The 13,754-nt window shown below is 47.1% G+C and overlaps 1 protein-coding gene across 7 annotated transcripts in view; it reads right to left on the bottom strand.

The window, feature by feature from the left end:
- Positions 1–13,754, bottom strand: part of LOC137788077 (rho guanine nucleotide exchange factor TIAM2-like) — an 85,655-nt gene that overhangs the window by 10,546 nt on the left and 61,355 nt on the right. For all 7 annotated transcript variants that reach the window (XM_068580894.1, XM_068580897.1, XM_068580898.1 and 4 more), the window contains 2 exons: positions 12,530–12,624; positions 1,339–1,566 (listed from right to left, as the gene is read on the bottom strand). In XM_068580894.1, coding sequence (XP_068436995.1) covers positions 1,339–1,566; positions 12,530–12,624 — 323 coding nt within the window. The remainder of the gene's footprint in view (positions 1–1,338; positions 1,567–12,529; positions 12,625–13,754) is intronic.

Below are 13,754 nucleotides of genomic sequence, written 5' to 3'. Positions count from 1 at the left end.
GGGTGCGTGGGGAAAAGACTTAATGAAAAATGAGGAGAAGGGGAAAAAGTGCCAGACATGACAAGTGTTGTGGAGTCAAAAAGATCATGAATGTGGCTCCTTGATGTGCGGCAGGGAGGGAAAGGTCATATTGGAAAACATTCGGGCAACTGAATGATTGAACGGAAAGAAGATAAATAAGGTGAGACAGGAGGAGGAAGAAGGGGAACTGTTACTGGGAAAGAAACAGTTTAATTTCTCCTTTTTTTTTATGTCCCATGTCACTTTAAACTTAAGGGAATAGCTCAGCAGTTTGAGAAATACACGCTTATTCAGGTTCTCGCTGAGACTTGGATCGATGTCACCTTCATCACTGTGTGTAAAACATGGAGCTGAAATCAGCAGCCGGTTCATTTAGCTGTGTCCAGAGGAAATGAGCCTCGTCACTGATTGACATGAATGAAGTACAAGAACAACAATGTGTTGTTTTACAGAATGTTATGTACAAGACTATTTATTGAATATTTCAGAACTATAACTTTTTGTTTTTATGAGATTTAGAGGTGCTGATTGGCAGATTTTTGTTCACTTAAAAAAAACGTAACACAGTTGTTAACCTTTTCGGTCTTCATGCTAAGCTATCTGGCTGCTAGCTCCTGCCACATGTGTATCACACACATCTGAAAGTTAGACGATAACATTCATGACATTCTCAACAAAAAAGTAAAAAAAACAGTTATTTTTCCTTGGAGGACTTGGCATCTGCCAGCGATAATGCTGAATTTATTTTGTATGATAGATTGTCCAAGAAAAAAAACACGAGGAGTCCAGCCAGAAGTTCATTTTCTTTTTTTTCTACCAAGACAAAAAAAAAAAAAATCACATCATTTAAAACTATTACCGCCTGAAGGTCGTACGCATCTGCCAACCAGTCAAGTTGCAATTTATATCCACGGCTGGCCAGAAGGTCATCACTTTAAATATTTGGATGGAATTGTCATAATTTGCATGTACATGTTTGTGTTATTGACAGATTGTGTTTCGTGAGGTCTCGGTGACCTTTGGCCACAAAACTCTAATCAGCTCAATTGAGTCCAGGTGGACGTTTATGCCAAATTTGAAGAAGTTCCCTCCGGGCAAAAGCACCGGATGGACCGACAAGACCAACAACCCAAAAACTTCTGGCCGCAGGCCGCGCTCACGCTGGCGCGGAGGCATACAAATAATATCATTTTATAACAGAGGTAAAATCTAATATAATAAAAATAGAAATCTTTCAAGTGGAGTTTAATCTAATATTCATTTTGGCTGATAATAAATTCGGATATGACAGCAGTGGAAAAAGCTGTGCGGGCTCACCTTGACGTAGGACTTCTCCGTGTCCACCAGCTCCTGGATGACCTTGCGTAACCTCTCGGTGGCACTCATGTGCCTCGGGCAGGGTCTGAGCAGGGGGGCCTCTCGGGCGGGACCCGACCCCAACTCCCCTCCCTGCCTCGCTGGAGGTTCCTTGGTGTTGTCCATCAAACCCCCAGAGCCCGCCCCTTCCTGAAAGGACTGGTAGAGAGTGCACACTGTGTCCACGCTCTGTAGGGGGCGACAGAGAGATGGGGGTGTATTTAAGTTGGGCAGCTCAGGGAGGAGAACAGCCAGCTGGATGAACTATGGATCACTTTGGTTCAAAGAAACAGCCTCACATGCACGCACATCCAGGTATCTGCACAGAACATGTTCTCAAGGATATATTCAAGTGCACATTCTTATCTTTTACCGCTCCATTTAGCTATTCACCATTAATGGTTTCAACTTCATGCAGTAGCTGTAAAAAATAATGACGTATATAATTCTACACTGATCCTAACTAGTGACTCTCCTGGGTGCACTAAGAGATTTAGTTATGCAATCTATGCTAATTGGCTTTGCATCAAAGACTATACAGTGCATCTGTAGGGCTGACTGGATATCTCAGCAGATAGTATTATATCACATTACATTATTCTTTTAAACCCATAACGGACAGTTATGCAGCTTTGTGTCACATCAATTCCAGAAAATGGGACATGCCCAAAGATCCCAGGAGGTCTCGTATTAGTTTGTAATTGTGATGTGTTGGGGACGGGAGGGTGAGGTGAGAAACACCTCATTTTATAAATTTAGCTGATAAAACCTTGACTGAGTCACCCGAAAAAGCAGAGGTACCCTCAGCCCGCTTTGCACTTCTGTGACAGGTGGAACCCCGTGAACCACTCGGCATCCCACCTTTTACTGAGGTGTTCAACAGAAACAGCTAATCCGCATCGCTTTATTGGACTGTGTAGCCTGCGGTAGGGAAATTAACATCCGCCGTAGGCACCACGCTGCGAAGTCTCGCCTGTGGCGGGTAAGACTTTGTAGTCTGAGAGCGACTGTGGCAAAAGAAATGAACCATTATCAGCCTCTCTGTTCTATTCCCTGGGACATAAAAATAAAATAAGCAGGAAGGAGAAAACCTCTCGCTCCTCTCTACATTACACGGCGGGTGCCACTCTATGGGGCGTGCGTTTCAAGCAGTAGAGTGAATGTTCCCACACTATCAAAATCCATCCTAATTTCTGCGCTGACAAGCTCCGCGAGCACGACTCCATCTACCGCACCAAGCTTCGCCAGACTGTTGAGCGCCAGCCATCAATTGTGATGTGATTTCTACTCTCAAATATAGCCTCATGCTGGCCAGCCGTCCGTATTCCAAACAATGTCGAATTATAATCTGTGGCGAGTCACTACAGTCAGCAGAGGATCATAAGTGCCAGTCACGGCGGGTTACAATCCTGCTGAGCGGCGAAAACAGCGCGGCGGCACGTCACCGGCGGCGAGCAGATCAGCTGCTCGACACTCTCTGCCTTCCTGTGCGCGTGCGTGCGGGAGTTCAGCCCTCTAATACGGTCTGCACTCAGCAATACGCGCGGATCGATGCGCCCTTCATTCCGACACGCCGCAGGCATCGATACGCACACGTACGCGCTTTCCGAGGCAGCGTGTGAAAGCTTGTCTCAGTCGTTCGGGCCTGAAACTGGTGTGAGCTGCCACCTACAACACCACCACCAGCCCCATCCCCCATCCCCTATCCCCATCCCACTCCCAGGGAGCCCACAGACAATCAAGGCTTCCATTAATAAGCCTGCGACTCATCGGTTCGCTCATTATAGCATGGTCACTCCAGAGACGGCCCTCCAACGCTGCAGTGAAGACCGTGTGAGAGTGACAGGCTGAAAGAGAGGGGGAAAGAAGAGGAGACAGACGGGGGCGGGGGGGGGGGTCCACCGCCCACAGCAGCGCTCCCACTCTGGAGCTCTTTGAATGTGAGATGATGATTATGAGGGGACTTGATGTCTCCCTCTGTGCTGCTGGAGTGATGTTCTGATTGGAGAGAGCGCGCCACACGCATGTACACTCCCAACGGACACACCGGCACACGCGAACACACACTGACAATAAACCTCGCGCTCTGTTAATAGCCAACGTGGGTTTGAGTTAAATAGTTGTTGAAATAATTCCGGTAGCGGACCAAATAACGCGGTCATCCCTTCAGACACTAATGATGCCGCCACAGACGGCGCCCGTCAGCCTTCATTCACCGACACACACTCTGGGACAACTGCATGAAGCGGGCGGGGCGGGACGGGAGAGATTACTTGAAGGCAACACGGACGTTAAGGGACATATTCATCAGAGAGCCCACTGGTCGCTCCACACGGGCCGAGATAACGTTTATTTCAGGCTCCAGACGCCCAGAGTAGGGGCGGGCCTATCTGGTGGTACACGCCGCCACTCAAAAGCTGAGTTAATTCTAATCACACCCTCACGCTGGTAGGATATGAGCTCACGATCGTCTCATGTTCACACACGCATGAGATGATGGAGGAGCCACACAGCTGCTGAAGAAAAGAGCGGATATGCTTAATTTGAATGCACACACACACACACACGGAAAACCCAGTTTTACCTCTCACACAGCTTCCTAACTAGGTACGATTTTCATCAACACTAAATGGCAGACACCTGCATTGGAGCGTGACAAGAAAAGAGAGAGCCGGGTAGGGAGGGGGTACACACACTGTCATGACTCAGGAATTGCAATTGCCTCACAACAATCCCACCAACACAGCCTGACAGCTAGCCCAAATAACCAATTAAGAGCCGAGGACAGGAGCCGGTGGAGGCGGGAGAAAAGCCCGGGAGCGCCAGGAAAGACGAGTGGATCCGACAGCGCCGCTGCAAATTCCTATTCAGGTTTTCTCTCCTGACAGCTGACAGCTCTGGATTTTGTTTCCATCTCTACTCGCCAAGTATGCCCTTAAGTCAATTTAGAAAAGAGGTCTCTTTGTCAACCTTTGCAGGTGAAAAAAAAAGAAGAAGTGAGAGGCTGTTGAGTCATTTTGTCTCCGTCTACTCGGTTTCCTTCTGATGGTGTCCAGCTGTCAGAAGCCATTTTCAGTGAACTGCCAGACACACGTGTACATGGAGTCCACTCGCTGCCTTGAAGTCAACGCAAAAGGGTTTCATCACAAAAGTCACTTCCTTTCCTGTCAAGTGCCATTCATTTCTTTAAATCCACTCAGTTTCATTCCAAACCGGTCAAAGAAATGTCCAAGAAATAGAAGCTTAACATAAACTGCCTCCAACCTCATAATGAAAATAAACCCCATCACAAAAAAAAAAACACTTAAATCGTATCCACTCGCTTTCAGGAGCAGCGCTACTTAGAAAACACAGTCGAGCACTGACGACTTTCTGTCCTCTCTTCTCATGTGGGCCCTTCAAAAACATGACAGCAGAAACATTGTTAACCCCGAAAATGTCCTCTCGCTCTCCCGGTGCTCTGCTCACCATGAAGAGCAGCCTGTAGAGCAGCCTCCACGCGGCCGTGGCCTGCCGCTGGGTTCTCCGGGCCAGCGAGCAGCCCTTCCTCTGCAGCCTGCCTCCCCGGGATGCTGGCATGGCGGCTCCCGAGACAAAATATCCTGAGAGAACCGAACAGCTGGATGTCTTTATCTCCGTCCACCTCCGACTCTGGTTGGTCAATCCCTCTCTTCCAAACTTTTCTCCTCCTCCGATGCTGCTGCTCTCTAATTAGTGTCCTCTGCAGCCGCCCTACCCGCCCGCCTGCCCGCCCGCCCGCCTGCTAGGCCCGGGTCAGAAGCCTCAGCATCGAGTACACCTATGCCTCTGAGGCGGAGCGGGCTTTGATGGGGATTGAGCCATTGATCCTGCGCCGTGCCGTTCTGTGAGCGTAAGCAGAGAAAAAGTGCTCGCTGCCAGCTGGTTTTGCATATCAATCACGAGCGGACAGTCTGGCCACTTGGCTTGTGCAAATAGAGGGGAATTCTTCCCCTGGCAACTGTGTCCTCGCTCACTGTCCGTCTCTTTTCATCAGCGCCGGTCTCCCGACATCTCCACTCTCACATCCCGCTTCCCTCTTTCCATTCGCCTCCAGATACCCCCATTCCAATTTCCTCTTCCTCTGGTTCTTCCTCTCCCTTTTCGGCTCCGTGCGACCTCGGCGTAACTTCCAGAGAGCTGAATGGAGAGGCCGGGGGCTGCATCGGTGTCCAGTCTCTCAATAGCATCAGTACAATGCAGACTGTTCTGGCTTGTTACCTCCACACACAGAGGAATGGCTGACTCAAAAATGTGCGGCTCTGAGCCAGTGGGGGGCAACGGGGCAGGAATGTTAACTGTAGCCTCGTACTAGAATAAAACGTGACATGTATAGCACACTGCAGAGGGCACTTTATTACTTACACAACTTGTTTTCCAAGCTTTATTGTGCCCACATTTTAAGACTAAGGCAAGATACTTTCTGTGACTGCCGACTCTGTGAGAAGACAATGCAGCGTCACGGTTCCTCTACTTCACCTCCCAAATTCAGCGAGATCACAGTCTGTGTTTCTCTTTTTCAATATTGGGCATTTTATGCTTTTATCGGAGAGACACTGCCGTAAGAAGACAGGAAACAAGGATTGAGGGAGAATGGGATGGACATGCAACGATGGTCCCCAGTTGCGTTTCATGATTGGTGCCTTAATCCCGAGCTCCAGGATCAGTGAGGATCTTCTACTTCCAAACAAACAACACAGGCGGTCCAATGTGTTGTCTCACCACATCGAAATGCAACCGTTTTTTTTATAGCTAATTAGTAAAAGGTAAATAGACTTGTAGAGTGCTTTTCTAGTGCTTTTCTTGTCATCATTCCCCCATTCACAGCCGTTCATACACTGATGGCGGGGGCTACCATGTCAGGTGCCACCTGCCCATCAGGACTGACTAATCATTCACACCAGTTCATACACCGCAGGCTCAGCCTGCAGGAGCAATATGGGGTTACGTAGTCTTTCGAGCCACCGATCCTCTGATGGAAGGACGACAGATTTTTCTCTAATGTTTCTGTCTTCATCCTCTGTGTTGTCTCGACACGACGAATGGGCAGTGGGGCACACTTTGGGATAGTCTCTTCTCAAAAGGTATTTTAGGTGAAAAATTAGTATGTGAAGAATCTGCAGAAGAGAAGCAGACTGAGGCCTTTATGCTCACAATCCTCATTGTTGGCTGTAATCACGAGCACCTATCATGTCAGATTTTAGCCCCCCGTTATTGGCACATGTAAACACTCAATATTATTCACTGTCATTTGTGTCAAATTCGTATACTTATTTTGTCCAAATGCTGGGTGTAAACACTCGCATTAAAAACCCAGCTCGGCTCTGTCAGTTGCAAGATAAACACTAAACACCGTCTCCATCTCCCTTTAACGCTCCAATGGACTCATTATGTGGAGAGATCAGTCCGCTTTGCAGATGAAACACGGCTGAGCTCAAAAGGAGAAGTCTTCACCAGCAGAGAGGCCCGATATTAGCCAAAATACACACACAAATGTGGGGAGGGAGAGGATAAATTTTTTTTAAAAAGAGTGGATGAAATACAGGTGTGTCCCTGGGGCAAGCTTTGCCCATCCCTCACAACAAACAGCCTTGTTGTGACACTATGGGGGAGAGAGCGAGAGAGACAGAGAGGCCCAGTGTCTGGTAGGCAGGCCAGTGATTCATATGCCATGTTAGTGGGCTATAGTGCCATGATGCCATCTTCTTTTCAAAGCTCAATAAAAGCAGACGCACCGTCATAAATCAAACAGAGCGGAGGGGAGGGGAAGGGAGCGGAAGATGAGAGGGAGGGCTGGTCCCGTCGCGCTCCACTCAAGCCCATTTAAGCCTTTTATTATTCATCCTAAACAAATATTATTCCACCAAGTCTCGGAGGACTTTGGGAGAAGACTGTATTTTAATAATGAAGCCAGCTTCAGATTAAAGCACCCATTCTACTGAGTCCCCGAGGCGATCCAGAGCCACTCCGCTGCCTGGCTAACCGTACAAAAGGCAAAGTAACGCTGGCACTATAAGCTATTCTTACACCACCAAGATGCCCACCTTCTAAGTGAAAGGTTAAGTGGAAATGCTTGCTGCCGACATTAAACACGGCTCGATGACAAACAAGTCTGCGGAATGACTAATGTCAATCCCTGCGCTGGCCCCGTTTGCCTTTCTGACCTGGAAAAATATCAATCCGGGTGATTCAGAAGCGTCCAGAGCACCCTGAACTATTCACACCATACAACTGCCAAAGATGACACGGTGCTAACGGATAATAGACCCACGAGGCACGCGGGGTGACAGTTTGAGAGTGAACACATGAATAAAGACGTTAATGGCTAGTCACACCAATACAATTAATTCTATGACAGCCATTACTGCTGAGATAAGATCATGGTCAGCAACATGGGCAGAGCAAAAAGTAACGCCATGACCTTTGGACTTACCCCCAACGGCGTACACTATAAATCCTACACGTGAACGGTTGAATCAAAGATCGCCAGGATTGGGCGGCGTAGAGCGAGCTTGCTGGGACAAACCAGTAGGAAACATGAGGCACGAGCCAAACGTGCTAACGTTCGCTATTGGGCACTAAACAGAAAGTGCAGCTGGGGTTGATGGGCATGTCATTAGTTTTGCATGAACCAAGGTATTGGACAAATTATAATAAATGGTGCAGGAGGATATTCATTAAAACACCAAAGTGATTAGGATTCATCCTCTGGGCACAATGGACCAAGTTTCATGCTTATTCATCCCATGTTTGAGATTTTTCAGTGTAGGTCTAAGTGGTGAGCCGACCCACCAGCGCTGTCGTCCCGAGAGCCAAACCACTGGAGTGAAAATGCCGTAAATTCATATACATCGCACGTGATTCTGTAAATGCATGCTGTGATTTATGAACTCTTTAAAAATTTAGGCGGAAATGCTAATAAAATGCAAATAGAAGAGAAATTAATTCTCCGAATGTAAAACTACTCCGGATTCAAATCAGTGGAGATATTTTTAGCACACACACACACAAAGACGCTAGTGGGAGTAGTATGTGTGAAGACTCATAGTATCAGCTGCTTCAGTAAAAAAAAAAAAAACAACCTCCAACAAGCAGGAAGCACATCGGCCGTTAGTTACCGCTGGTTTGTCCCCTTTGACGTGTCTCTTGCAGGACAGGCAGGCGGCCATGTCCCGACCCAGGCAGGCCAGCTTGTCCTTGAGGAGCCTTCCCAAACTGAGCAGCACGGAGCCCATGAACAGGTCCTTCTCCTCGGCCTCGCAGCCAGACGGCCAGAACCAGCACATGGCGAGCAGGGAGCACAGGGCCTGGGCGGGCGACTGGTCCCGCATAAAGAGCCCGATTAAGGTGGTGAGGTAGAGGCAGGGCCGAGGACCTTCATCGCTCACCGCGGGGGCTGCAATCGGCATGGCTACGGCCACGGCTGTGTCAGGCAACCCCGGTGCGGCCATTTCAGCCAGCTCAGCCAGTTCTGGGTCATATTGGATCAGGGTCCTTATTGGTTCCTCCGTCGCTCCCTCTTCTCAAGTTTTTATCTCCAGCCCCGTCTTTCCAACGTGTTTACCGTGGAGTGGACTGACGAGAGCGGGCTAGCATTAAGTGCGCTGACAGCTATAAGCCCAGATTATTAGCCTGCTCACGGCCAGATGGCATCTGATGGGTTTAGTCATAACACATACGCACACGCGCACACACACACACACACACACACACACACACACACACACACACACGCACACACACACACATCTCCCTAATAAACCCCCTCCCATCCCACAGACAGACAGCCGTGCACACCAGTTGGGTAAAGTAGATTCTTTTAAATTCGAGAAGGGGATGGTTGTAGCTTCAAGGAAGACGAGGATCATGTTTGAAGAAGATGATATAACCTAATATCCGTAGGCATCTACCATATTCTTTTGAAGTCTAGGAGCCATGATAAGAGAGGAGAATCAGAAACGGAATAATTCAACTTTCTGTTAGTCACACGTTTTTTTTTTTAAGTGTTAAAAACACCTCTCAGACTCCTCTCGCCCACAAGCGAAAGAGGTGAAAAGGGACGATTGAAACCAGAAGGGAAAAAGAAATAGAAACAGCCCAAAACGTTGCAGTCTCCTAATGCCTTCTTCTAATTCAGAGAAGAAGCATAATAACATCATTACTTGAATCAGGTGATTCAAGCTGAATCTCTCACTGAGAGCCAGACAGAGAATGGCTCCCGTCATAAGTCCATTTAAATGCTCTTACTGAAACATTTAGTCTGGACAAAAGCAAAGAGGCTTAATATGTCTGTCCACTGTTTACCCTTTGGATGAACACAGGACATGACCAACTACTTTACCATGTGGAAATATAGGACTGCGATTTACAAAATAAAAGAATATCATGGCTTTTACAGCATAATGGGATTTGATATTAAAGTAACATGGCAGTAGTAGTGATGATACTCCCTGGTAATCACCATTTACTACATAAATATTTAAACTGCTCAAGACCCAAACGTATTCCGTTTAGTATCATGCAAAACTAAGATAAACTGCAGATATTCACATTTCAGGAGCTGGAACCAGTAAAATGTAGGATTTTTTGCTTTGAAAATGACTTCAATTCAATATTCAAATAGAATTTTCCATTGATCAACCGACTAATCATATCGGTGACATGGCCTTTCCGTTTGTGCACGGATACATGAATCGACTGGCGCCATGTGGTGAATCCAGACCGAGCCAGATTACTTCCCTTGTCCTTCCATCTGTCTAGTGGGATGCTATGGATGAGTGTGAATGTGATGAAGCTCTTCCAGCCAACAAATCCCCTATTCAAGCCTCTATCAAAGCTCCTCAGTTTGCTAAACTAGTAGAGATTAGGTGAAGCACGACCAAAATGGATCCAGCTATTCTGATTTTGCCTGAATGCGTCCCTGTGGCTGCATGACTTCACCACACCAGCGCAATGCCTCTCCAGTCAAATCAATTACATTTCGACGGACCTCGTGGGAGTTTTCCGGGAGCAATTCAGTTGACGTCCGCAAATCGATCGGTTAAGCTCATAATGGTAGCACAACACTGCTTCAAACCAATTGCGATGGCGCTCTATAGCCAAATGTATCATTAAGTACAATCAGTCGCTCAATCAATTGGTAAGCAACCTTGATGGCTGTGCCGAGAGTGAGCGTCTCAAACACACACACACACGAACACACCGATCTCTCTTGTGTAATAACGGCAAATTGGAATGCAACGGACCAATTAATCAAAGGTAGTCAGTCTAGTGAGAAGGCCGATTACAAGGTGTGACAAGAGGCTTGAAATTAGTGCTTCCTCTCCATCCATCTCTATCGACTTCCAGATGCACGCATGTGTGCGGCTATATGCTGATACATGGCTGATTTTCTACCCGGCGACTCTTGTGATTTCCTTCTCCCCGCCCCAGAGAGCGAGATGATGGCTGCGCCGTGATTAAATTCCGCTCTTTGTGACAGCAAAAATTTGATTTACCAGCATCAATATCTCACCCTGTGTTTTTTTTTTTGTGTGTGTGTGTGTGTGTATCGCCTTCCCAGTGGCTGCTTCTCCCTGGTGGAGGCAGAGAGATATTCCTCCTTTTGTGCCTCAAATAAGCACATGTGCAGTGACATAAGCACACACATTCATAAAGCTCCCACACACACACACACACACACCCCTATCTCCCTTTCATTCCTCAGTAAAAAGAGAAACGGCAGGGAGCTGAGCAGCAGCGGCGGCGGCGGCGGCGGCGGCAGGAGCATGAGCAGCGGCGGTGGTGCAGTGCAGATCCCAGCACAGTGGGACTGACTCATGTCGCTGGGCAAACAAAAAGAGACAACTAGACGCACAATAGAGAGAGAGAGAGAGAGACGCACAGGGCAAGTTCCTTTCTCTAATCCACCTCCTGGCTGACCACGGGTCAAACACCGCTGGCATCTTCTGACACAGGCAATTAGAATAATGCAGCGACGGCAGATACAGCAATTAGAGAGGGTTTCTGGATATTTGGCCTGGATTTACTATCAATGAATCATTGATGAAATAAACACGACAACATGACTGTGCCTATTCTCTCTTTTTCATTTAGGCCACATTACATAAACATGCACTCACAAATTGTTGACAGCAACTACGTAGCTTAAAAAGGACACAACATATCAGCTGAATGATGCACGCACACAAACACACACACACACACACGTCAGGTCTCAAGTTTCCAGCCATGTCTACACAGCTCTTTGCGATGACCAAACACACTCATTACTGCAGATGATAAACACCGGCATACGCACTGTCTCGTATTGCATTACCACAGCGCTACGGCGTAATTCCCACAGGGACAGGCTCATGCTCAGTTAAATGACTTCATTAAAGCTGGCTTGCATATCAAAAACCTGACCGGATATTCAACAACAGACGGGACAGAAATAGACAGGCAATCTGCCATAAATCGTTAGGGACAACAGTTTGGCATATTCATACAGGAGATATTGCTGTAAAAGTGATACAAGGGTTGCGTTGATTGCAGGGCACCTGTATTGTGTTCAAGAGCAAAGCCAGGACCGTGAAGGCACCAGGAACGTGTCGCGAGGAAGAGGATTTATGACAATTACATGAAAATATATCCACTCAGTAACTGCTTTTAATATAATGACAGATATGTATGTTTAAGTGAATCCTACATATGCATTAAAGATTCAGCTTTGCTAAAGGGAATACATTGTTCCATGTGCATGTATGCATGTATGTGTGTGTGCGTGTGTGTGTGTGTGTGTGCGTGGGTGTGTGCAGGAGGCAGTGGGCACAGCCCCTTCTCTCAGTCTGCAGCCTATCTGCATGACAGTAATAAGCTGTGTTGATACCGGTGGCTATGATGGCGTATCCTAATTATGGTAATGCTAAAAATTGGGGCCAGTCTGGTTTCTGACAACCCCACAGCTGCCACTGTGCGTGGGCACAGACACGCGACAATGTGCACACTTTTATTCACACAAAAACCTGGGAGGAGAGAGAGAGGGAAAGAGAGAGGGAAAGAGAGAGAGAGAGAGAGAAAGAGAGAGGTGCCATTTGTGGATGTCTCTGAGACAATGGAAATCTTTCTTTTGAGCACTCAGGGCCCCTCCTACCTTGCTGTGCTGAACAGGCCTGTGTGCGCAGTGGGAGTGACCGCTGTCCAGTCCTACAACCGGGGACTCGGTACCATCAGCTGCACTGCACACATCTGGAGAGAGAGGGGACAATTTTAACAAATGGTTTACTTGAGTGTTAAACAGTGTTTTTGCTCATACCACCCATCACTGCATCTGCACTATAGGCTGGTTTCTGCTGAAGCACATCCTTCTACTGACCACAATACACAAACTGCTGCCTAGTTATAATCTAAAACCTTCCAGGGCGCCTGCCAGTCTTGCAGAACCTAAAATATGTCTCCTTTCTAAAATTGGCTCTGGCATTCAGTCATCCCAGAAAAACAAATTTGGCAATCAGGATGAAAGACCATGTTATCTCTCGCCTTGTTTGACAAACGAAAAAAAAAAGAAGCCTAAAACAGTTTTGAAGATAAAGTTCACAGCTGGTTTCCGTGATAAAAATGTATATTTGCACATAAATCGTCCTGACAGAGGGCATAATCAGATAAACTGAACAGTTTGACAACATTTTCCCAATTTTGGCTTCTTCTCTTTAAATTCAAGGTCCTGATGACAAACTCTAGAGCAGTTTGCACATGAAAAGACTTTATCTCGATTGTTTCCTGGGAGGCGGGCCAACGTGACAGCAGGAAACAAAAGAAAACTTCTGCACCTCCTGTAGAGCTGAACTTCTCCTTTTTGAGATGCCAATCAGCGTCAACCAAACGTCTGACTGATGGACTCACAAAAGATATCGAGTTATGGGAATTTGATTCTATTGTGTTGCACATCTGCACGAGGCTGAATCAATCCAGATAACAACAGACAGTTCCCTTCAAGGAAAGCCATCAGGAAATCATTTGTGTAATTTGTGTCAGACAGTGTTGATTCCCAACCGTCTGCTTTTACCTCCCTGCCTCCTCATCAGTCCGCCTGAAATCACGCGCCCTCTAGAGACCAAGAAGTAAACTGCAGGCACTTTGATCACACCACTCTCCGTAATGAGGCCTTCAAGTCATTAATCCCTCTGTGTTCAATTACGGCTGTAGTGCAGGAAACACTAATGACGTACAAATCATTAAGATGAGGCTTGATACTTTCTCTGAAACAGTCTCTTTCTTGACTTGTTTCATTGTGTGGCATGAAAACAAACCCAGTATAAACTAAAAGGCAGTGGATGTTCGACACGTTCTGGAGACAAAGTCATAAAGTCATAAACTTC

The sequence above is a fragment of the Clinocottus analis genome, unplaced genomic scaffold (assembly GCF_023055335.1).
Source record: "Clinocottus analis isolate CAN_PGR_092001 unplaced genomic scaffold, fCliAna1.0.p SCAF_17, whole genome shotgun sequence".
NCBI lineage: Eukaryota > Metazoa > Chordata > Actinopteri > Perciformes > Cottidae > Clinocottus > Clinocottus analis.
This window is presented reverse-complemented; position numbering and strand designations above follow the sequence as displayed.